The sequence below is a fragment of the Moschus berezovskii genome, chromosome 22, assembly GCF_049115385.1.
Source record: "Moschus berezovskii isolate FMDL1 chromosome 22, NW_MosBer_1.0, whole genome shotgun sequence".
NCBI lineage: Eukaryota > Metazoa > Chordata > Mammalia > Artiodactyla > Moschidae > Moschus > Moschus berezovskii.
The window spans coordinates 33,868,852-33,894,639 of NC_142481.1; the positions used below are offsets into that span (position 1 = coordinate 33,868,852).

The following is a 25,788-nucleotide window of genomic DNA, read 5'->3' on the forward strand; positions in this document are numbered from 1 at the left end:
GCTTGTTCTGGCCCTGAAAGGACAGGGCCCACCCCGCTAACATAAGATACTTCAAGTTGTGATCAAATGTCCAAGCAATGAGGTCAGTGAAGCTCATCTTTGTTCTGTTCCTGGGTGTGGGGCTGGACTTCTTAGGTGGCTCTAGTGGTAAAGAACCTGCCTGCCAATGTAGGAGATGTAAGAGACATGGGTTCGATCCCTGGGTTGGGAAGATCCCCTGGAGCAGGGCATGGCAACCCACTCCGGTATTCTTGCCTGGAGAATCCCAGGGATAGAGGAGCCTGGTGGGTTACATCCATAGGGTCGCAAAGAGCCAAACAGGACTGAAGCAACTTAGCATGCACGCACCTGGGGAAACCTCTGAAGAAAGAAATATCTCCATAAATAGTACAAAGAATATATGGCAATCTGTGATTGCTTTTGCTCAGAACCATTTGTGTGTGTGTATATACATATGGTAAATGTGAAAAATTCTGTACATTTTCCATATTTATTTCTCATCATGACAAGTTTATTTAAAAAAAAATGGGTAGAGCACAGTTCAGTGTTTTACGAACATGGGCATTTGCAAAGGAAAATGCCCCTTTATCCTCATAATGAGTATTTTGCTCAATATTGTACTTCATGTTTGTTGTGAAGTAGTAGAAATTAATTTTAAAACAGATTGGCTGATTCATGAATTGGGAGACGTATGATCAGTCACGCTGTCGGGAGCCAATAGTTCTGCCCTCTGTCTTGATCAGCAATATATTGACGTGACTCCGAGCTTACTATCTGACTCTCTCTCTCATGTTACACAGGGATCTGCTCCCCATGGTCATACTCTTGAAATCCCCCATCAGAAAGGTCTTGACAATGAGAACCTGGAATTTTCTGAATATACTCTAAAATACAAAGGCAATTTTGAGGAAAAAAATTGGTTGCATATATTTTAACTCTGCTGAGCAATGCTTCATTTTGACCTGGATGGAGCTCAGTAGTAAAAGTTGTAAAGTATTTGAAAACTCATGTTTTAAATAGAGTACAGTATAATTATACTTGAGTCAATTATTGAATAACCCAGGGCCACATTTTCCTTGGTTAATGATTCCTAATGTCATTTTTATGTTATTATTAACTGCTATTCTTTGTTACCATAAGGTGCTTTTATAAACTGAAGCAATTAGCCATTTGCTGTATTTTTATTCATCACTATTCATAAACTTGGAAACATATTCTACACATCTCAACACCAAGAAATGCATGCATTTTACTCTGGAGAATAATGTAGGGAGTCATTTTCCCAATGAATGGGCCCTCTTTTTGGTCTGATAAAGTCCTAAGGACACCAGAATGTGTTCAGGTTGGGCTATATTCAATGGCAGAGCATAATATGCTATATTCAATGGCATTTGTGAAGAATTTGAAATTACATAATTGTTACAGTTGGGGCTGTTGGAAAATTGTGAAAATGCTGATGTTGAATCGTGTATTCATGGGTATGTATATATATGCTTAAAAATTTCAGAATGGGCAGGATTGAGTATTTGCTTTATTAGAAAATATCTCTCAAGAAAAGTTCAGTCCAATTAGAAAAAAATTAAAATATAAAAATCAACACTATATATATGTATTTAAGCTTGTAGGAGAGTTCTGAAAGAGTTCAGTAATGCTGGCTTGTGTTCAGGCTTCTTTTTTTTAAAAAAAAAATTTGCATCGCAGATGTAAAGTTCAATTTCTTATAAGAAATTGCACTGCAAGCCTAAATTATCTTTTTGAACCTTGACAGAAATACATCCTTGACATCTGAAGTATTATGCCCTGCTGAGAGAATTGGACAGTGAGGATTCTGAGGCAGATGGGCTTTGGGTTATTAAGGGGACTGTGTTCTTTTCCTTTCCTCTGTTTACTTAGATCATTAAGTCTTTGGGGCTTTTAAGGCAGGAACAATTAATAGGTCAGAAATATTTTCAGTAATGGTGCAATGAGGTAATTTCGCATTGCTTTTAAGTGGTTCATTGAAGACACAGTAAGACCTAGGTATCTATATATCTACTGGTCTTCCTCTTCCTTCCCTTAAATATAGAAACAGGTAGATATGTATCTGCATACATCTTTATATGCCCACCTGCTTCACAGTGAGGAACTCATAATAGAGACCTTCTAAGAATGCCCTAAAAAAAGAATAAACTTCATTTTAGCCATGATCAGCAAAGCAGTGATGCTCTGGAAGTGAAATAAGAAAACACTCTTTGTTGGGATTAGTGCTAAATTATGCTTTATAATGTCTCCATGGACTAAACAATGATTATTTCTCGTTCTTTACATTTCACACACCGTTGCAGAAATGATAAAAATATTCTTCCCAGATAGAGATTGTGTTCGATGCTGCCTTATCTCCGACCAGCAGAGGCCCGATTAACTGACTGATTGGTATGCAGGTCACGCCATCACTAGTAAAATTTTATTATGACTCTGAAGTGAAATTTTGATGGCACGATTCATGACTGTGAATATTTTGTGAATTCCAAGTGAAATGAGCAAAACAAAACAAAACAGTAGGAGATTAGATTCACTGAGCTTGTATAATAAACAGATATCAATAAATGCCTGTAAAATTTACAGGTTGAGTATGGGGGATAGGAGAGTGATCCCATTAAGACTCACAAATGGGCTTAAATGCACATAACGATCATCCATCAGTGTTATACTCATTTGTTCTCGCGGCTGTGGTCATTAGTGAGAAACATTCATCTTTGTCATTTCTTAACAGCCTCTGGATTTTGAGACCAAAAAATCCTATACACTGAAGGTAGAGGCAGCCAATGTCCACATTGACCCGCGTTTCAGCGGCAGGGGGCCCTTTAAAGACACGGCGACGGTCAAAATTGTCGTCGAAGATGCTGATGAGCCTCCCGTCTTCTCTTCACCGACTTACCTCCTGGAAGTGCATGAAAACGCTGCTCTCAACTCCGTGATTGGGCAGGTGACCGCTCGGGACCCCGACATCACCTCCAGTCCGATAAGGTATTTCTCAAGGAAGATTTGCTATGACCTGTGACAAGCAAATCAGTATAAAGTGTAATTATGTATTCAGTCGGTGTGGCTGCCTACTGCTCACATGGCCAAGGGATTTTGGTCAACCTGCGCCACGATTGTGTCTATGGGTGTGTTGCACACACACATCCCACACACCTGGGAACAGCTGTATATAATGCTCAGAGCCAGAAATGCTAAGATGAAGAAAGCTGTTTGGTTTTCAGAGAGCACAGTGAAAAGGCCAGATCACATGTATTTTGCAGTGCTTTTGGGTGGATCCTTTATATTACACTGTTTTTGATTGTTGTGCATTAATTTTTCTAGCTTTAGAAAAGTGTTGCTATTTTTTTCCTTTCTCCTTTGACAATCACATGCATCATGTATAAAAATTTAGAGGCCTGAGGTCATTGTCTTGGAGTATTAAGAGACCCCCATCTTATTTCTGTATTTGGGTTTGAAATTATCTTTTTATCACTTGATGGGCATTTCTGATTGGTCAGCATATCTGCTTTCGTGCCTTTTAGACATAAACCTTTCTCTGCTATTTCAAAATTACTCTTTGTTTATACTTTCCCTGCTCAAAAATTTTCCCAAGATGAGAAATATAACCCTTTATAAAGGTTTTTCTTCTTTTTTTAGAAATGAGGCTCAGTTCTGGGCTTTTGGTTGTTGTTGTTGAACTGTGTACATCTTTTCTCTTTTGCCAGTCACCCAAATGACGGTGCAGATGCTCAGGCTAAATAGCTTTCTTTGAAAGAACACTGAAAATCTATAACTTGTCCACTGGTCTCCAAGGGTGAAGTGTTGGTTAATGATGTGTTTGAGTGTGGATTTCAAATATTTTATGAGAAATGTTTGTTGAAAAAGAGAGAGAAAACTATATAGAAGAATACAGTTTTAAAGAATTGTCCAGTTAATTTATGAGTTAGATGTCAGCTTATATGCAAGTCATTCTGTTTCTAAATTACAGGGACTTAGGGCAGATATTTTTCTAATTACTTTATTCAGAGAAACTCTAGATAGACAAATGGCTTTTGAAAGCTATGTTTATTCAATTCTTGTTCCTGTATTAAACTCCCAATACTCCCGAGGGTGCTGAAACTCTGAGGCTGGAGGTAAAACACATCGGAGTAGTCAAATAATTTGTGTCTGGGCAAAAAAGAATCCTTTTCAGATCCAGAAAAGTTGTTTTTAGCACAAGTCATTTTGAAATTCAGGATGAAAGTGTATCTCATAAGGATACCAAAAAAAAAAAAAAAAACTGCTTTCTTCAAAAGAGCAACCTCTAAGAAGGTAAAACTCCATGTGGGGAACTAAGGAATGGTCAGTTGCCTATTCTCTGTTCTAAAGGAACTCAACATGCTGTAGGCACACAGAATCCTCCCTATTTGCTAAGAGAACCGTACCTCTAAAGGGGACAAGAATTGGATACAAGGGAAGAAAGAATCCAGAAAAATAAGTTTACATGATGTCCATTTTCTGACTAAATGGTGAAGTTGTGAAATCACTTTATGCTGAAATTCTAATATAAATAGAGGCAATGATACTTGTTAAGGCAAGTATACTGCCCCGTTTTCAACTGTCACCCCTGTTCTTCTGAAGGAACACAGAACAGAGCAGTTACCACTTCCTTCACATCTTTAAGCATAAGAAACAGAATAATGACAAGGGTAAACAAGATTGAACCAACCGAAAGACTGTGGGCCAGCTTAGCACTTGGTTTGTCAAGATTTCTACTCCTGTCAGCAAAGACCCCATAGAGGGCCAGGAGCAAGCCGAGCTGAGGTTCCTCAGGGAAAGCGGGGGTTCAGATATCAGAGGAGTCCCGGGTACACCCCAGACATGGAAACTGTAGTACCAGCAGGAACAAACTTCCTGTGCTGACATGTTCTTCATCAGCTAGAGATGAAGTTTGACGAACTTTTGGTACTGAAGTAATACTAACCTCAAATGGGCAGAAATGGGTAAAAATCCAGGTTCAGAGATGCCCACGTTTTGTAACCTTTTTACTTATGTAGAAATGGATATTTTTATAATCATTCCAGTTCACAGGGAACCCAGTGACTATTATCATTGCAATTGATTGTTACGGCTGTTGCTATTGTTTCTTATTATTGTCACTGGCATAAAAGGCAGGTGTATAAGAAGCTTGAGGCTGCTTAGCAACAACTGCCCAATTTGGAAGCATTTCATTTCCAGGCAAACTAAAGGGGGCTTGGGGCCTTGTTTCCAGGAAGAGATGGACAGATGAAGTGCCATTTGATGGCACAGGCATATCTGTAGCTCTGGTAGATGGCTGCTGCTGCTAAGTCGCTTCAGTTGTGTCCGACTCTGTGTGACCCCATAGACAGCAGCTCACCAGGCTCCCCCGTCCCTGGGTTTCTCCAGGCAAGAACACTGGAGTGGGTTGCCATTTCCTTCTCCAATGCATGAAAGTGAAAAGTGAAAGTGAAGTTGCTCTGTCGTGTGCAGGCAAGTGCTATTAATAGTTCTCTTGGCATATGTGCCTGTATATGTGCAAATTCACTTCAGCCATGTCCAACTCGTATGCGATCCCGTGGACCGTACCCGCCAGTCTCCTCTGTTCATGGGACTCTTTAGGCTAGAATACTGAAATGGGTTGCCCCTTCCTTCTCCAGGGGATCTTCCCAACCAAGGGATTGGACCCACATCTCTTAAGTCTCCTGCATTGGTAGACAGGTTCTTTAATACTAGCGCTACCTGGGAAGCCCAGATGGCATATATGACCTCACCCAAAGAAGGGGTAAGCAGTATTTCAGATCATTTCCAGCAGGGCTTTAAAGGATTATTCAGAAAGAGCGCCCCATATAGTTCTGATTGGCGGTGCGTTGGCTCCATGGGATAAGAATGTAAGAATCACCAACTGCATGTTTTCAGTATCTGTTCTGCATTTTTCCAGTTATCCCCCCTCCCACCCTAGTCCCCCAGTTGGGTTGTGGAGAGTGGCTTTCCTCTTTCTATGCACAATTGGTTAATTTGTGTAGAAAATTAAATTTCCTGACTTAGCCAGAGCAGTGCAGAGTTCCTTATAAGTCTAGTAGACAGATTTAGAGCCATTTAACCTTTTAAAACAGGACTACAGGACACAGATAATCAAGGAATTATCAAGTAACAAATAGTAAAACATGATTGTCTCTTTAGGACTTTTTTATTTTATATACTAACAAGACTGTATCCATCTTTTAGGGGAATGTTGACTGTGCTATCCAGCAAGAAATAGGCATTTATTGTGGCATTTGCCATGTTAAAACATGTAGTCATTAATTGGCTGGTCAACTTCCTCTACAACTCTGCTTCTTTTGAGAGCTCACTGTCAGGCTAAAAATATCAATGTATTTAAAAATACTTATAACTAGACATGTATCTCTGCCTATAAACATATCTGTATCTCTATCTATGTTTGTATAATCACAGGGCAAACAAACAGTGACACAAAGACAAAACACAAAGGCTAAATGACAAAAAAGGCAACATCTCTCTTCCAGGAACATTAATTAAGCATGTGCTACTTTCTTCATTAGCGTATGCATCTCAGTAATACAGAATATAGTTATTTAAAAGATGCCATGTCTTGAACAGACCGTTTCAAACCCTGTCACTGCTACTTCCCAGACAGATAGCTGGTCTCTGGAATTCTCTTTGAGACTCAGCTTCTTCCTTGGTATTCTGGGATAATATCATTTTCCTCAGACAGTTACTGAAATAATTAAGTTGTTAAAATAAGTGGAATTATTAGGACTACCAACTAATAAAGCCACCATAAATTTCATATCTTAAATGCAAAATAAAAGCCTAGTACTCATTTTAGCAGAGATTCTTCTACTAAAGGTTGCTGACTGTGCAGGATTATCTTTTTCTTTTCACTTATCAGTTGCATGCTAAATAGTCTAATTAACCTCATTTAGTGTAATTTGCCTTTGCTGCTGTGGTGAATATTGCTACTAGTGAGTGCTTAATATGTGGCAGAAATGTGCTCCATGGGTTCATTTCATTCTTTAACACCTCTATGAGATAATATGTGTACTCATTTAACAGATGAGGAGGCTGAGGATAAATAGACTATCTTGCCCGTTGTCACACAAATAATCAAGGCTGGAACTGTGGTGCATAGCCATTTTTTTGTCTTTCTTTCTGACAATGCAATGCCTGCTTTCTATCCTTTGCCACACTCCCTTTCTTTCCTTCTGATTTCTGTGATGCAAACTGTGTCTTGACCTGTTGGGATGGCTTAACAGGGCCAATTTTTTCTCCAAATCTTTTTCATTTGTTTATTCTAGTACGTTTCAGGTGTACAGAATTATAGTTAGACTCTAATGTTTATAGTGTAGGTGTTATACTGTGGTAGGTACTATAATGTTATGTTATGGTACAGATGTTTGTAGTATAAACATTGGTATACACTACAGAGTTTTCACCACCACAAGCCTAGTCACCATCTATCACCATACAGCTCACCACCCTCACCCATTTCACCACCGCCAAAATCCTCTTCCCTTGTGGTAGCTACTCTTCGCTATGGGTGTGTTTCTGTTTTATTTTGTTTTAGATGGCACATATAAGTAAGATTATATGATATTTTTTCTTTCTCTGACTTACTTTACTTAACATAATACCTTCAGGGTCCATCCACGTTTTCGCAAATGGTAGGGTTTTATTATTTTTCACCACTGAATAGTATTCCACTGTGTTGTGTTTGTGTGTGTGTGTGTGTGTGTGTGTGTGTGATCTTCTTTATCCATTCTTTCATGGGTGGACACTTAGATTGTTTCCACATCTTGGCTATTATAAACAAGGCTGCTCTGAATTAGCAGGATCAATTTAATTGAAATACAAAAACCATTCATTTCCTAACTGGTTTCATTCAATTCAGGGTGCACACCAAGAAAAAGGAGAGTATACCAGGCTGTGGAATTAACCGGAGTATGGGTGGAGTATTTCTTGCTCCTTAGTCTAGCTCATTTGTGTGGGTCTGTTACTATCAGCTGTGAACCAAATTATGATTAGGGAGGTAACAGGAGAAACAATAGTTATTTGATGAATCAGCCATTGTGTTAAGTTTCTATTATGTATCATTTCACTGAATTCTCACAGAAGACACCTGTAAAGTACTCAGTATGATTCCAGTTTTACTAGGAAGGAAACAGGATGTTTCCTATGAATGGTGATACAGCAGGAGGTGTGAGAGCTAGGGTTAAATCCAGATTTCTTCTTACCATTGGCCACTGTGTCTGCATGTGCTTTGCTAGGTCCTGTCATTTTTCATGAAGTGTGGGATGATGACAGCTAATGTTTACTGTTTACTCTGTGACAGACACTCTGAAACGGTGTTGGAGGCAGCAATTTATTTATACTTAAGGCAAACTTACTAGCACAGTTGCTTAGTTGCTATCATGTCCAACTCTCTCGTGACCCCATGGACTGTAGACTGCCAGGCTTCTCTGTCTGTGGGATTTTCTAAGCAAGAAAACTGGAGTGGGTTGCCATTTCCTCCTCTAGGGTATCTTCCAGACCCAGGGATCAAACTCACGTCTCCTGCATGGGCAGATGGATTCTTTACTGCTGAACCACAGGGGAAGCCCCTACTAGCACAGAGTAGGTGTTAATTAAAGGTCAGTGTGCTCATGTAAACCTACTATGGCTCATTTTTTTTCCACCCAATAAATTCATGTCAAGTGTGTATTGTCACCATGGCGTTGAGATGGCGTGTGACTGTTTTCTTTTTAGGTGGCTGCTTCCTACTTTTCTTTCAAAGCATTTCCCATACGTGTACATGAGCTGCTTAAATTAAAAGTAGGAACGATGGCTATTCAGCAGTCACAGTGGGTTGACACATAACCCTGGTGGCCACCGTGCTCTGTTGTCCCGATTCCTCTTGAATGTAAGTGCCCACTCAACACAAGACTCTGCTTTTTATTTTCATACTTATATTCTGGCATTTTTACAATTCACCTCAGACACCAGGGTTGCTGTTAATGAGCTCTTTTCCTGAAAGCACTTCTGATAGCCCTGATATCCAATGGTGCTACAGTGGAAATATTTCATAGAAATCCTGGTAATCGTATGGTGAATAAACTGTGTATCGATTGACTCTCTTCTCAATCTTGCAATAATTCCCAAGAGACCTTGTCTTTTTTGCTGTTGTTTTTAATCGTGATAAGAACACTTTACGTGAGATCTGTCTTTTTAACAGATTTTTAAGGGTACAATACAGTATTGTTAACTATAGCCACAGCGTTGGGCAGAATGTAAGTGACACTTTATAGCAGCTTCTCATTCCTCCCTTCTCCGAGGCCAGCCGGGCAACCACCATTCTATGCATCTATGACTCTGATTGTTTCAAGTGCCTAATATAAGTGAAAGTCGCTCAGTCGTGTCCAACTCTTTGCATCTCTATGGATATACAGTCCATGGAATTCTCCAGGGTAGAATACTGGAGTGGATAAGCTGTTCCCTTCTCCAGCGGATCTTCCCGACCCAGGAACCAAACCGGGGTCTCCTGCATTGCAGGAGGATTCTTTACCAACTGAGCTATCAGGGAAGCAAGAGCTCAGGTGGAATATAGGTGGAATCATGCTATATTATCCTTTGGTGACTGGTTTCTTTTACTTAGCACAGTGTCCTCCAGGTTCATCTGTGTTGCTGCATGTTATAGAATTTTCTTCTTTTTGAGGCTAAATTACAATATACTATATACTACATTTTCTTTACCTATTCATCTGATGATGGACATTTACATTGTTTCCACATCTTAGCTATTGTGAATAATGCTATGGTGAACATGGGGGTGTTAACGTGATTTCAGTTCTTTTAATAAATGCCCAGAAGTGAGGTTGCTGAATCATATGGTCATCCTATTTTAATTGTTTAGGGACTTCCATACTGTTTTCCATAGCTGCTGCACCACTTTGGTTCCCTACCAACAAAGTACAGGGGTCCGGTATCATTCAAGGAGTCTTTTGAAAGCAGTTAAAGGTTGGTCATTTAGTTCCTGCACACTTTGAGCCAATTAAAATTTGCATGTTTCCCATTTCAAAAGTACTAGCTTATCCAAGTCATTTTTTTCCCCAAAAAAGCTCACTGTACTGCTAATTCAACTAACAGTGGTTAATACTAATTAAGTCATGTATTCGTTTAGTCATATGGTCACCCATTCATTCACATTACTTTATATATATACATATATGTATGTATATATATATAGCATTTATGATGTATATATATGTCACCTATGGAATGGTACACACGTATCTATATCTATGGTTTAGATATAGATATACAGAAACACATGGTTTCTCAAGGGATTGCTACAGAGACAGAGCCTCTGCCCTCATGGACATTGCTCTATAGTAAGGAAGTGAGTTACACAGCTGGGTGAAATTCAAGTCTTTCACAATTGTCTAACCTTTAATTCAATCTGAAAATGATAAGCAAAACTAGATTATGTTTAGGCTCACATAGAAGAAGAGGTTTTTTGGTTTTCTAAGGAATTGCAATAGAAGGACCCACAGATACTCAATGATGCTGACGTGGAAATACCTCACAATCTAGCAAACCTAGTATTAATCTAGAGCGTGGACTGTGTGTATCTTCTTTTCTCTCAGTTTTTGCTCCGTGCCTTCCTCCCTTCCTCTCCTTTCTCTCTCACTATAAAGAGAAGCTTTGGGTAGAAAAAGGCTCCTTTTCCCCTTAAAGGAATAATAAATAATGTGTGATGCAGGGACTTTAGAATTCTGGGACTAGCAGAACTCAGATAATATTATTTATTAAAGCAGTTAGAGCAACCAGTAGAGCAATTAGAGCCAAAAAGCTGAAAACTTGTAGATGGAATTTTTGATACTCAAAGTGCATGCGAGAAAATGTTAAAATGGTTTCTTTAGGCATAATAACAAAAGCTAGAATGAAATTAAACAGTGAGAAAGAAACAGTTGGAGTTCAGTGAAATATAATAACTGATTCATACTAAGGGGTTTATTTCATTATTAGTGACTCTAAATAGCATCTTCACTTTCAGTTGGTTCAAAATTGTGTCTTCCTGTAAATTTGCCACACAGAGGCTGCAAACCAATGTTTAGCAAAACATTTCTTTATAATTTAAAGTGCATTTATGCCTGTTAAATTTGAAAAATAGATATATACCACTTTTCTCCAAGAGCAGCATCTCCCTAGTTGTGCTCTAAGGAACATCACTAGGGACTAAAGACAGTGTGACCAGATCAATTTGAACTCTAGTTTCTTTGTACTAGGATTTCATAGATAAGTTAATTGGCTCAGGTGCGTTGCACTCTTTAAGAAGAAGAGATTTGATCTTTGAACTTTCTGTAGAGAATCAGAAGCATCTGTGGTAAAGGACACTCAGGCTTCCGTTCTGGTCTGAGCTCTAGATTCTAATCCATCAAGCATTGTCGCTATCATGGCACTTATTCCTATTTTGTAAGAGAATACATGTCTATATGTTATTATAATATATAGATTTGCCCCCTTTCCTTTCCATAGACCCTTCTTAAGGTGGGCGAGGGGTTGTTCCATGAGTAAATAGTTTAAACTCTACTACACGAGGCCAGAAGTCAGTCAACTATAGGCTGTGTCCCAAACCTGGCTCCCCACTTTTCTTTTTTTTTTTAAGTTTTATTGGAATGCAGCCACTCTCATTCCTTTATGCCCCAGAACTGCAGTGGAGTCATTGTAACAGAGACAGTATGACCTGCAAAGCCTAAGATATTTATTTTACAAAAGAGTTTGTCATCTCCTACGGTATACTGGTAAGAGCTTGGGTTTTTCATCAGTAATTTTAATAGCTGATTCTCACATAATTTCAGGATCTTATTCTGTCTAGAAAACTCCCTAGAGAGATTTAAAAAAATACTAAAAAAAAAAGCCTGTTGCAGTCAAAGAAATTCTTTGTATTAGAATCCAGTTATATATGATGGAGTTGACATCCTCCGTTAGAACCCTCCGGAGGTTAGTTCTATGGGGCCCCTGACAGTGTGCGCTTATTTGAATCTACCGGAAAAAATTGGCTTCATGTAGCATAGCTTTTGGAGAAATCACCATAACTATCATGCTTGTGTGCTCAGTTGCTTTATTCATGTCCTGCAACCCTGTGGACTGTAGCCACCAGGCTCCTCTGTCCTTGGGGATTCTCCAGGCAAGAATACTGGAGTGGGTTGCCATGCCCTCCTCCAGGGGATCTTCCCGACCTAGGAATGGAACCCTCATCTCCTGCATTGCAGGCAAATTCTTTACTGCTGAGTCACCGGGGAAGCCAGTAACTATCATACAGACTGTGAAAGGGCATCATGAAAAAGACCTGGATGCTTACTCGCTTGGAGTGGGGAATATATTTGTTTCTTGCATGAGTTTCTCATAATGCCTGATTTTTCTGCCTGACCCTTCCATTCTCTAGACCTCAGTGATGATTACAATACAGTGGTTTTTGGAACCAAGGCTGGTGATTGTCTTAACCAAATTAGTCTCTGCATTTCAGCGTCTTGGCAAAATCTCTGATTCCAGCAGCATTTCTCTCTCTCTCTGAAAACATCAGGTGACATGAAAGAGAAATTCACTTGGAATAGATTTGCTGGAGTATGTTCGACAAACTCTAACATGTATTCCCCAATACAAGAGTAGATATTTAACGAGTCATACTGGAAGTATCTTGTGGATCTTTAGTCATGCCTGTTTAGTGTTTTGGTACAGTGCCCTTCACAGGTATCTCATTTATACTATACTACATGAACTCTGTGAATTACCTGTATTCTTATTCCCATATTCCCATTAAAAACATGGGTTACAGGTTGTTTTCCCTGGAAGTAGATGGCATTTGAAGTACAAGCTGCTTGTCAGAGAGCAGCACCTGTGACTGGGAGGGACAGAAACAGGCAGGCAGGGGGCACAAATAACCTGCAGTGCAGGCCTGGCAAAGCCTTGGCCTAATCCAATGGAATGTGTATCGATCATCATAGGAGTCCTATGTCCTGCCAAATTGGTAGTGTCTTTATCCCTCTGCTGGCTTAATCTCCAGGTAACATAGGACAATCTCTGAAAATGAGGCAGATTCTAAGGAGTTGATATTTACAGGGTTTCCCCTGACCGCTGTTCCTACAGCTCTGGTGTCCTTCCTTAAAGGGGCACCTGCCCTGTGTATCTTCACATCTATCCAGGACAAGTGTAGGGAAGCTGTTTACTGATGGAGTACTTTGACTAACTTTACCCTGCTAGCCATCTAGCTCCAAAGTCACATGCAGCCACCACACTGTGGTGTGGTGGCAAGTTTATATATCTGTTCTACATTTTGAGATGCAGGCTCTAAAGCAGCAAATTGATTTAGCTGAAATGTTTCCAGTGTGGTACAGTATACCTGACTAATAATAATAATAATAAAATCAAGTTTCGCATTTTAATAAACTATTTTAAAACAAGTGATCTAGGGAGCTTTAAAAAAAAGCATAAGAAGTTTGAAAGAGGGGGAAAAATGGGAAAAGTGCTTATCTGGGGTTTAAAAAAAATTTTTTTTCCCCCTGATTGGTGAAGTCTCTGTACCCTCTAGGGAACAAAACTTAATAATAACATTTATATTCTGAGAGAAACAAAGCTGCTTGTATAGGCTGAGCTGTGTTATCTAACATTATTTTACTCATAAGGCAAAATAAATCCCCTATTTTGCATCCCAACAAAGGGAGATTGACACTCTTATCTGATGTTCAAATATTTATGGGAGTCATTTCAACAAAGCCTTTAGTTTTCCTTGTATTTCTACATTCTGATTTGACACAATGTATTATACAACCTTGCTTTTGATAAAGGACAATCAGATTTGACTTAGTTTTGCAGAGGAAAATGTAATATTGCATATTTAAGAAGAGAACTTGTTAAAAGACGGAGAAATGCCATTCCCATCCATCTGTCAGATGTTTATTAGCTCTCTTCTGTGTGTTTGAAGTCAGTTTGTTGGCGAGTGAAATAGGTTTAGCTATGAATAGGCTTAGCTATACTTATAAATGGGCCTCACAGTACAAGTCAAGTTTGGGATAGTCAACTGAGGTATGTATTAATAGCTTCACGGTAAATGAAAATAAAGTTTATGGAAGTCCTTAAGGTTCAGAGTTATGAAAGATGTATTTAATGGTGCAAAGGACAGCACAAGATCTAAATGTCCTTTAAAACCAAGGATCTGAAACTGCAGAACAGACGTGGAAAGGGAGCAGAGCCCACGGGTGGTTAAGTTGGAGGACGGGATCTACACTGGAGAAAGAAGAAACATGTCTGGAGCATGTTTATTAAACAACAAGTACATGATATTAGGCTTTGCACTTGCATGAAAGTACAAGACTAGATTAGACCATGTGGTCAGGCACTGTGTTTTAGGGATGAGCATTTTTGGTAAAAAATACTTCTGACCTCCTAGAAAGATGTTATATGGCTGAATGTAGGAATGGTGTGCTTGTTATTTTTGTTGTGATAGCAAGTAAACAAGCTATTTCATTCTGGCTTACTTCACTCTGTATAATAGGCTCCAGTTTCATCCACCTCATTAGAACTGATTCAAATGCATTCTTTTTAATGGCTGAGTAATATTCCATTGTGTATATGTACCAAAGTTTTCTTATCCATTTGTCTGCAGATGGACATCTAGGTTGCTTCCATGTCCTCGCTATTATAAACAGTGCTGCGATGAACATTGGAGTACTTGTGTCTCTTTCAATTCTGGTTTCCTTGGTGTGTATGCCCAGGTGTGTGATTGCTGGATCATATGGCATTTCTATTTCCAGTTTTTTTAGGAATCTCCACACTGTTCTCCATAGTGGCTGTACTAGTTTGCATTCCCACCAAGAGTGTAAGAGGGTTCCTTCTCTCCACACCATCTCCAGCATTTATTGCATGTAGACTTTTGGATTATACAGAGTGAAGTAAGCCAGAAAGAAAAACACCAATACAGTATACTAACGCATATATATGGAATTTAGAAAGATGGAAATGGTAACCCTGTATATGAGACAGCAAAAGAGACACAGGTGTATAGAACAGTCTTTGGGACTCTGTGGGAGAGGGCGAGGGTGGGATGAAATGGGAGAATGGCATTGAAACATGTATATTATCATATGTGAAACGAATCACCAGTCCAGGTTCAACGCATGATACAGGATGCTTGGGGCTGGTGCACGGGGATGACCCAGAGGGAGGATAAGGGGAGGAGGGAGGTGGGAGGGGGGTTCCGGAAGGGGAACTCATGTATACCCGGAGCGGATTCATGTAAATGTATGGCAAAACCAACCAATATAATATTGTAAAATAATTAGCCTCCAATAAAAAAACAACAACAACAATCTATTTCAGTCTAAATGCACTTCCATTTCTTGAAGAGTTAATAGGATGCATCTTTTTAAGTTTTTTGTTTTTTTTTAATGTGAACCATTTTTAAAGTCTTTATTCAGTATGTTGCAACATTGCTTCTGTTTTATGTTTTGGTGTTTTGGCCTTGAGTCATGTGGGATCTCATTTCCGAGATCAGGGATCGAACCTGCACCCCCTGCATTGGAAGGTCAAGTCTTAACCACTGGACCACCAGGGGAGTCCCAACAGGCTACATCTTGTTCACCTCTTACTTCCTAGCACTTACCATAGCACTTACTGAGTCTGAATGTCCAATTAAAATTTTTAAGTGTATATGAATAACTTTAGGAGATTTTCAAAAAACGTACTTTTATATGCACTACTCTTATTTCTTGGGTGTACAGTGTTTTCCATAAAAATTATATTTTTCTATATAATTAATGGTTCTCACAAAAATTGGACAAACATAAAATCAAATACCACCATTCTGACAGCTATTCCACACTGACTAATAATTGACTAAGTGTCAGATATTATGATCAGGAGATTACACTTATTATCTCACTAACTTTGTGGCTGGGTAAAAATGTATATGACCCTCATTTTATGACTTGAAGCACTGAGAGTCATAACAATTTATGTGGGCTACGTAAGTGAAAGGAGGATTAACTAAGAAATTAATATACAGGGCTTAGCAGACAGGTTAAAAATTAGGAAGGCCGTACTAAATACATGAAATATGTTATTATATCTCAATTCTGGTTATGGTCTTATGGTCCATATAGCTACACAATGATGTATTTCCGTCTCATACCATCTCTTCCTTATTGTCCATGTGGCATTCATCAACTTTGCATATTCTTTCATAGAGGGAAAAGTCATTATTGACCTGATCGACAGCCCCAAGAAGGTAACTAAGTGAGTTAAAAGCTACTCTTCACTGCTAACTGTCCCCTGTCAGCCTTAGGTTATTGTGAGCCTCTTGAGATTTATGGGAGTTGTTGGGATTCCTGTGACCTGAGGGTGAACACTGAGAATCAAGGTTATCTTGAGTGTAAAAGATTTTATCCTCACAACTCCTAATCTCCCATCATAAAAAGACACACCAGAGGGAAATATCAGATACCTGCTATGAACTACAGATACCTTTTATAGAAAGATTTAATTACATTTTGCTAGTCTTTTTTTTTTTTTTTTAATGTAATGTCCTTTTTCAATTGGCTGCTTTTAGGGTTTCACTCTCTCCTTTTTTTTTTTGGATAATTTGTGACTTTAATTATTTTTGGTTGTTCTGGGTCTTCATTGCTATGCTTAGGTTTTTTTCTAGTTGCTGCAAGTTGGACTCTGTGTTGCGGTGCATGGGCATCTCTTGTTTCAGAGTACAGGTTGTAGGCACACGGGCTTCTGTGTAGTGACTCTGAGGTCCTAGAGTGCTTCGGTTTCAGTAATTATGGCGCACAGTCTTCCCAGACCAAGGATGGAACCCATGTCCCCTGCATTCGCAGGCAGATTACTATCCACTGTATCACCAGGGAAGGTCATATTTAGCTCAACTTTATGTGAACTGTTTGACCAGTTTGGTGTATTTTGTCATTCATTAGATAAATATGGCTAAAAGGAGACAAAAGAAAGAACTATCTAATTTGAAAGCAATGTAGATTAATAGAAGAGGGTTATGAGCCTTCCACAAGGGTGTTGCTTCAAAATTCCTTAATGTCCTTTACTTCCTATATCCAAATAATCACCAAGTCCTGTTTATTTTAGTAACTAAGCTCAAACACCATCATATTTGCACCCCCCGCCCTTTTTTTTGGCTGTACTGTGCCTTGTAGGGATCTTAGTTCCCCAACCCGGAATAGAACCCAGGCCCCCTGCAGAAGCAGATTCTTTTTTTTTCTTTTTTATTGGAGGCTAATTACTTTACATTAATATATTGGTTGGTTTCGCCATACATTGACAAGAATCCTCCCCAGGTGTACATGTGTTCCCCTTCTTGAACCCCCCTCCCACCTCCCTCCTCCCCATATCCTCCCTCCAAGTCATCCCCGTGCACCAGCCCCAAGCATCCTGTATCATGCGCCAAACCTGGACTGGTGATTCATTTCACATAAGATAATATACATGCTTCATTGTCATTCTCCCAAATCATCCCACCTTCACCCTCTCCCACAGAGTCCCAAAGACTGTTCTATACACCTATGTCTCTTTTGCTGTCACGTATACAGGGTTAAGGTCACCATCTTTCTAAATTCCATATATATGCGTTAGTATACTGTATTGATGTTTTTCTCTCTGGCTTACTTCACTCTGTATAATAGGCTCCAATTTCATCCACCTCATTAGAACTGATTCAAATGCATTCTTTTTGATGGCTGAATAATACTCCATTGTGTATATGTACCAAAGCTTTCTTATCCATTCATCTGCAAATGGACATCTAGGTTGCTTCCATGTCCTAGCTATTATAAACAGTGCTGCAACGAACATTAGAGTACGTGTGTTTCTTTCAATTCTGGTTTCCTCGGTGTGTACGCCCAGGAGTGCGATTGCTGGATCATATGGCAGTTCTATTTCCAGTTTTTTGAGGAATCTCCACACTGTTCTCCATAGTGGCTGTACTAGTTTGCATTCCCACCAACAGTGTAAGAGGGTTCCCTTTTCTCCACACCCTCTCCAGCATTTATTGCATGTAGACTTTTGGATAGCAGCCATTCTGACTGGGGTGAAATGGTATCTCATTGTGGTTTTGATTTGCATTTCTCTGATTATAAAGGATGTTGAGCATTTTCTAACACCATACGCCAAAATAAACTCAAAGTGGATTAGAGAGCTAAATGTAAGACCAGAAACTATGAAACTCCTAGAGGAGAACGTAGGCAAAACACTCTCCGACATAAATCACAGCAGGATCCTCCAAGATCCACCTCCCTGAATATTGGAAATAAAAGCAAAAATAAACAAATGGGACCTAATTAAAATCAAAAGCTTCTGCACAGCAAAGGAAACTATAAGCAAGGTGAAAAGACAGCCTTCAGATTGGGAAAAAATAATAGCAAATGAAACAACTGACAAAGAATTAATCTCCAAAATATATGAGCAGCTCCTGCAGTTCAATTCCAGAAAAATAAACGACCCAATCAAAAAATGGGCCAAAGAACTAAACAGACATTTCTCCAAAGAAGACATAAAGATGGCTAAAAAACACAGAAGCAGATTCTTAACCACTGAACCACCAGGGGAGTTCCAAACACTGTCTTCTTTAAAGTGAGCAGCTGCAGCAACCCCATGTGCTTGTTTCCTGCCCTTTGATATCCACACAGCTGCCTCAGTGATCTCTAACTCAGTTTAGATCTGTACTGATATGGCAGCCACTAGCCACATGTGGCTCTTTGAATGGAAATAAAATGAATTTAAATTAAATATAATCCCAATTTCAATTTCTCAGTCACACAAGCTAGATTTCAAGGGCTGCATAGCCACACAGAGCTAGTGCTTACCATCTTAGACAGAGCACCTTTGTACAATCCAGAAAGTTCTATGGAATTCAGCTGTGATTTAGATCATGTCATTCTCCTCCTGTATTTTGTTCAAGTGGTTCCCCATTTCCTGCAAGTGAAAAAATTCTTCAACATGGTTTCCAAGGTCCTTCCTGATGCCCTCCCCCGCACTGAATCCTGAATTTCAACAACACTGTCATTTGTTAACAGTCTTTGAAAATACTGAACATCTTCCTAACTCTGACCTTTCATATTCGCTGTTTCTTTTGATAGGAGTATTTTAATAATATTTTATACATCTCATCCCTTTTCTTTTTCATTAACATCACTGTAAGCTTTAAAAATCTTATTTCTTTCTCTTCATGTAGACTCAGTTACATGAAAGCAAGGCCATGTCTGTCTTGGCAACTAACACAATGCCTTGTGTGTAAGAAATACTCAGTAAAGAGTGAAGGAAAGAGGGATGGAAGGGATAAGATGAAAGGAAGAATGGGAATGAAATGACAGGTTGCTCATCTGTCAGACGTTAGCTTTCACCACGCCTAGCCGGGTCCTTAATTCTATCATTTCCTAAACAAACCCAAGATTTTCTTCATGTATGCCGTTCTGCTGGGGATGCTCTCCCTACATAATCTACCTGGAAACCCCTACTCATTCTTCCTGTCCCCAAACAGATGCTGCCGCATTGCGGTGTCATCTTTGACCACCCTCCCCTTCCCCAGGCGCATCTGGGGACCCTTTCTAACTGCAGTATAGCAACGACTTTATTACAGTGCTCGCCATTTTTCATTGTACGTAATGAGAAAAACACAACCAGTGTGTCTGAGAGGAGGCTTTGTTCAAGCATTTAGCATCATACTTGACCAAAAGAAGCAGTCACTAAGCCTTTACGGAATTAAATAAAAAATTAAAAATTTACATTAATCTTTTATGTAAAGCATTCATTTTTTTTCATATTTTTGTCATCATACTGGATTTAGAGTTCTCAGTTATAAATGATTATTTTGATGACTCAGGGAGAAAATTAGAATTTCTCCAAAGATATTATGTAAATAGTAAAGAATTAATCATGAATTCGATTTTATCTGGGACACACTAATTTTGCTTTTGTGACTGCAGAAATTTACACATAGGACTTTGGTTTTATGATGGTATCTTTTTAAGGTATGAGTGGAACAAACTATACAACAAAACACACGCTCAGAAAATGGGACATTCTCTGAACCAAGAGATTTAGCATCTGAGATTTCTATATGTGACCCTAAGTAAGTGAAGGTATCTGAGGATGATTATTGTAGGTGGATCTGCTTCATCCTTTGAGGGACAGGGAAGCCTGGTGTCTGCAGTCCAAGGGGTTGTGAAGAGTCTGACACACTTTCGTGACTAAACAACATCATAATCTTTCAAATATGTTATTGTTGTTTAAAAATACCTAGACATTTGTCAGAGTGTCTAACTAGAAATAATGATAAATATTCAGTATGAAACCACATTTAAAAAGCAAAAGGAGGACAGCCCTAGCAGTCCAGTGGTTAAGACTGCCTTCCATTGCAGGGGGTGCAGGTTTGATCAGGGAAAGGGAAGCTAACATCCCACATACCTTGCAGTCAAAAAAACAAAGCATAAGACAGAAGCAGTATTGTAACAAATTCAATATAGACTTTAAGAATGATCCACAACAACAATATTAAAAAAAAACTAAAAGGAAATTTACAATGCGTTACCCAAGGGGATTTACCTTAAACTTTAAAAGAAGGCAGTCCTGTTGTTCTGTTTTCAGATGAAGAAACTAAGGACACATATATAAATTGGCCTAGAGGAGACCTTAGGAAGAAAAGGGTCTTTCTCTTGAAAAATCATCAGGTGTTTCACAAATACTGTATTAGTAATAATATAGTCCAGGGTAACTTTTGAAAGAAAATTATTTATCTGAATATTAAGATAACTGGTGTAGCTTCTCGTGCACATTCCAGACTTTAGTTTACATTCTTCCTTTCTGACACAAGTCACTGGGAGTGAAAAAGATTCCTTGATATTGGAAGCTTGATGCTGATCATCCTTAAAATACTCTTGATATTATCAGAGTTTGATGTTCTTTATTGCAAACAAGAAATAGAAATTCAGCAGGGACAGAGGGTCTCTGTGGGTGTGTTGTATAGGGGCAAGATGGGGAAGAGGGAGTAGGAGATGCTTTAAATGAGCAAATGAATGAATGTATACATACATATAATATTTGTATGTTGACAGTAAGATCTGTCTTATACGCACAAACAAGATACAGAATTTTGTGCCAAATGTTGGTATAAAATGTAAATAATTGGGCTGTGATAATTGAGTAAACATATGATTCAGGTAAAAGTTGCATATTTCAGCAATGCAGAAAGGGTGTTATTTTCCAATATAGTAATATCCAGTTCCCCATTTTGACCTATTCTCAACCACTGCAATAGTGATATCTTCAAATATTAACTTCTGACCTCTGCAAACTACTCTTGATTGAGTGAACTGGTGACAAAGTTTATGCTCATGGTCAGAGCGCACTAGGTTAAATTAGATCCCCACCAAAGTGCTAAGCATCTAGGTAGGAATTTCCTCTCATCTGTAGCCTTTACCTCACAGAGTACAATGATGAAGTTGTTAGCATTTATTTCTAAGACATACTACTATAGGTTAGAGGAATATTACCATTGAAGCAAACCAGGATAGTTGTTGGAATAAAATGGGAAAGTTGAAATAGGGTGTCTGTGAATATTGATTATCATGGGTGTTGCAGTTTCTAAACCATCTTCATAGTTATAGAATGAGAATGTCTGTTTCCAAAATTGCCATCATTAGGATTGATGTTACTAATAACGTGGTCGAAGAAGCATGTTTTCTCACATACCAGGCCCTACTGTGTTAATAACTTTCTTCTTCTTGTGGCAAAAAGATGACTCTCCCAAATATATTCTAGTCTCTTTGAATGAGTTCTGTTGTCTCAAACACATCTTAAGTAAATCTGTAAAAGAACAGCAAATCCAACAGATGTGTATTTTCAAGAAGTTAAAATGAAGACTTCAGGGTTCAGGATGGTGGGACACATGTACACCCGTGGCTGATTCATGTTGGTGTATGGCAAAAACCACAACAATATTTTCAAGTAATTAAATCCCAGGGACGGGGGAGCCTGGTGGGCTTCCGTCTATGGGGTCACACAGAGTCGGAGACGACTGAAGTGACTTAGCAGCAGCCTCCAATTAAAATAAATAAATTAATTTTTTAAAACTTAATGATTTTTAAAACCCTGAAAGTATTCAGAGAAATGTTCGAGTCAGCACAGAATTTATATAATTTAACAACTATGTTAATAATAAAATTTTTGTGATTAAAAAAGGAAATTAAAATGACTTCAATACTGGAGATGCAAACCCTATGACTTTTAAGATGCAAATTAGAAGACATTGAACTTTTCTGTAGATACAGTGGGAAGCAAATTCATTCTTCTTTTTTCTTCTGTTCTTATCCCATTTACTCCTTTTCTCATACTTCTTTAGCACCATGTTTCCTGCATAATAACAACCCATGCTCAATAAAAGCTTGTGCATCTTTCCAACAGTGAGTTATGGAATAACTGTAGTACAAAATTCCATCCAATGTGATGTTATAAGAATCAAACAATCTCTTCCTGTTTTAAAGAGCAAAAGTTCAGCAAATGCTTAATTGTGGAAAAATAGGAAGGACAACCTTAAGGAAGAGAAGATAGTGAAGACTTGGGCCAGGTCCCAAAGGCTCCTTGTGGATGAGCACTAAGCAAAGAAACCTGGTAGCCTCTTCAGCTCAGAGTCTATTTTGAAGAAGGTGATGACTGGTATAGACTAATACTATGAAGAGATTAGGCTTCCCAAGTAGTGCTAGTGGTGAAGAACTTGCCTGCCAATGCTGAGGATGTGAGAGATGTGGGTTGGATCCCTGGGTCAGGAAGACCCCCTGGAGGACAGCACGGCAACTCACTCCAGGATTCTTAATGGAGAACGCCATGGATAGAGGAGCCTGGCAAACTGCCATCCAGAGTCGCACAGAGTCGGACCCGGCTCAGCATGCACTCCCGCACATGAAGAGATTTGGAATATTTTTCTAGTGTCACTTGGGAAACTACTAAAGGATGCGAATGGTCGTTTTTATTTATATCTTTCTATTTCTAGTTATTCATTTTCACAGTCATTCTGGGCTTAAAGAATCGCCTATTAATTAACCAATTACTTTGCTGTATCTGAGTCATGTATCCATTCCTTTATTGCAGAGAACCATTCTGTGAAGTATTAATAGACCCTTTCTCCTATTTATAGATGAGCCTATGAGATTATGACCAATTTCACTGTTTCATTGAGATCTCACAGGTGAGATTCCATTGAAGGTTATCTGGTTTCTCTGTTTCTTCCACTTTTCCTGCTGCTATTCAGATAGATACTGGGAATCCTAGAAAACAGTGTGGCTTACTTCTAGTTCTGAGACATCTATGCAAAATCATGACATCTGAAGAACTTGCCTGGTACACTGGATTCTAAAAATTAAGTCTTTTCTTTGGGTTTACAGTTAATTTAACCCACCCTGTTTCTCTTTGAAATTATTCTCCGTTAATTGGTATAAGGGAACAGTCTATATCTGAGTCTTGTAACTGAGTATGCATGCATGTGTGCTCAGTCGCTTTGGTCGTGTATGACTATCTGCAACGCTATGGACTGTAGCCCGCCAGGCTTCTCTGTGGGATTCTCCAGGCAAGAATACTGGAATGGATTGCCAATGCCTTCCTTCAGGGAATCTTCCCAACTCAGGGATCAAACTCATGTCTCATTATGTTTCCTGCATTGGCAGGTGGTTTCTTTACCACTAGCGCCACCTTCAGTTCAGTTCAGTTCATCGCTCAGTCGTGTCCGACTCTTTGTGACCCCATGAATCACAGCATGCCAGGCCTCCCTGTCCATCACCAACTCCCGGAGTTTACTCAAACTCATGTCCATCGAGTCAGTGATGCCATCCAGCCATCTCATTCTCTCTCGTCCCTGTCTCCTCCCACCTCCAATCCCTCCTAGCATCAGACTCTTTTTCCAGTGAGTCAACTCGTCGCATGAGGTGGCCAAAGTATTGCAGTTTCAGCCTCAGCATCAGTCCTTCCAATGAACACCCAAGATTGATCTCCTCTAGAATGGACTGGTTGGATCTCCTTGCAGTCCAAGGGACTCTCAAGAGTCTTCTCCAGCACCACAGTTCAAAAGCATCAATTCTTTGGCGATCAGCTTTCTTCACAGTGCAACTCTCACAGCCATACATGACCACGGGAAAAACCATAGCCTTGACTAGACGGACCTTGGTTGGCAAAATAATGTCTCTGCTTTTTAATATGCTATCTAGGTTGGTCATAACTTTCCTTCCAAGGAGTAAGCGTCTTTTAATTTCCTGGCTGCAATCAGTATCTGCAGTGATTTTGGAGCCCAGAAAAATAAAGTCTGACACTGTTTCCACAGTTTTTCCATCTATTTCCCATGAAGTGATGGGACCACATGCCATGATCTTCGTTTTCTGAATGTTGACCTGGGAAGCCCCCTAATTGACTGTGGTTTCCCTTTACTACTCTGATGGAGCTGTGTCATAGAAGCAATGGATAGGAGGAGAGAGGAGAAACTGAGGTAGCTGAGTGGATGGTGGCAGCTTAGAGGACCAGATGAAAGCAAGCTGAATCTTTGCAGCTAGCAATGGAGTGGCATAGCTATTGGTGGGGAGCAAGCATCTTCTGAGAGCATTCCTAAAAATGGCATGTGGGGTGCAGTTTCTTTTTCTTAATCCAAACTTGTGTTAAAATGTAATTAATTTTAACTATGATAACAAACACTCATATAGTATTCAACATGAATTAAAAGTGAATGTGTCCAATAATGCTTTGAACTTGGAACGGTCAATTCATGGGATGGAGATTTGGTCAGAAAAGGTGGTAGAAAAATTGACGTTAAAATGATGCTAGAAGTGCAAGTAAGAGGCTCTCTACACTCCTCCTTGGCTTTAGTTTGTCACTTAAAGTGATACTCTCCATGCTTTTGCTTCCATGGATATGAGAACCCAGATGAACTGGTATAGGAAAAGAGAAGCAAGGAGTAAAAGGAATGCTGGCTTAAACATGAAGAGAGGCCCGGGATTCATCAGTAGAAACCTATTGTTTCCAGATGAGTAATAAGAACATCAGAGATTTTCAATAGATATTTATTGAGCACTTGTTATGTGCCAGGCACTGCAATAAGTACTCTATAGGTATTACCTTGTCTACATCTCACAAAACCTATTATAATTCCCATTTAACAGATTAGGTAACCAAGGCACAAAACGATTAATAACACGTTGAAATCACACCTGTGATTTTTCTTTTATTCATTTTCAGTTCAGTTCAGTTCAGTTCAGTCGCTCAGTCGTGTCCGACTCTCCGCGACCCCATGAATCACAGCACGCCAGGCCTCCCTGTCCATCACCAACTCCCGGAGTTTACTCAAACTCATGTCCACAGAGTCGGTGATGCCATCCAGCCATCTCATTCTCGGTCGACCCCTTCTTCTCCCGCCCCCAACCTTTCCCAGAATCAGAGTCTTTTCCAGTGAGTCAACTCGTCGCATGAGGTGGCCAAAGTATTGGAGTTTCAGCTTTAGCATCAGTCCTTCCAATGAACACCCAGGACTGGTCTCCTTTAGAATGGACTGGTTGGATCTCCTTGCAGTCTAAGGGACTCTCAAGAGTCCTCTCCAGCACCACAGTTCAAATGCATCAATTCTTCGGTGATCAGCTTTCTTCACAGTCCAACTCTCACATCCATACATGACCACGGGAAAAACCATAGCCTTGACTAGATGGACCTTTGTTGGCAAAGGAGTGTCTCTGCTTTTTAATATACTATCAAGGTTGG

At 39.4% G+C, this 25,788-nt stretch overlaps 1 protein-coding gene across 1 annotated transcript in view; it reads left to right on the top strand.

The window, feature by feature from the left end:
* Window positions 1-25,788, top strand: part of CDH8 (cadherin 8) — a 381,309-nt gene that overhangs the window by 224,231 nt on the left and 131,290 nt on the right. The window contains exon 6 of the mRNA XM_055412624.2: window positions 2,753-3,006. Within this exon, the coding sequence (XP_055268599.1) occupies window positions 2,753-3,006 (254 nt within the window). The remainder of the gene's footprint in view (window positions 1-2,752; window positions 3,007-25,788) is intronic.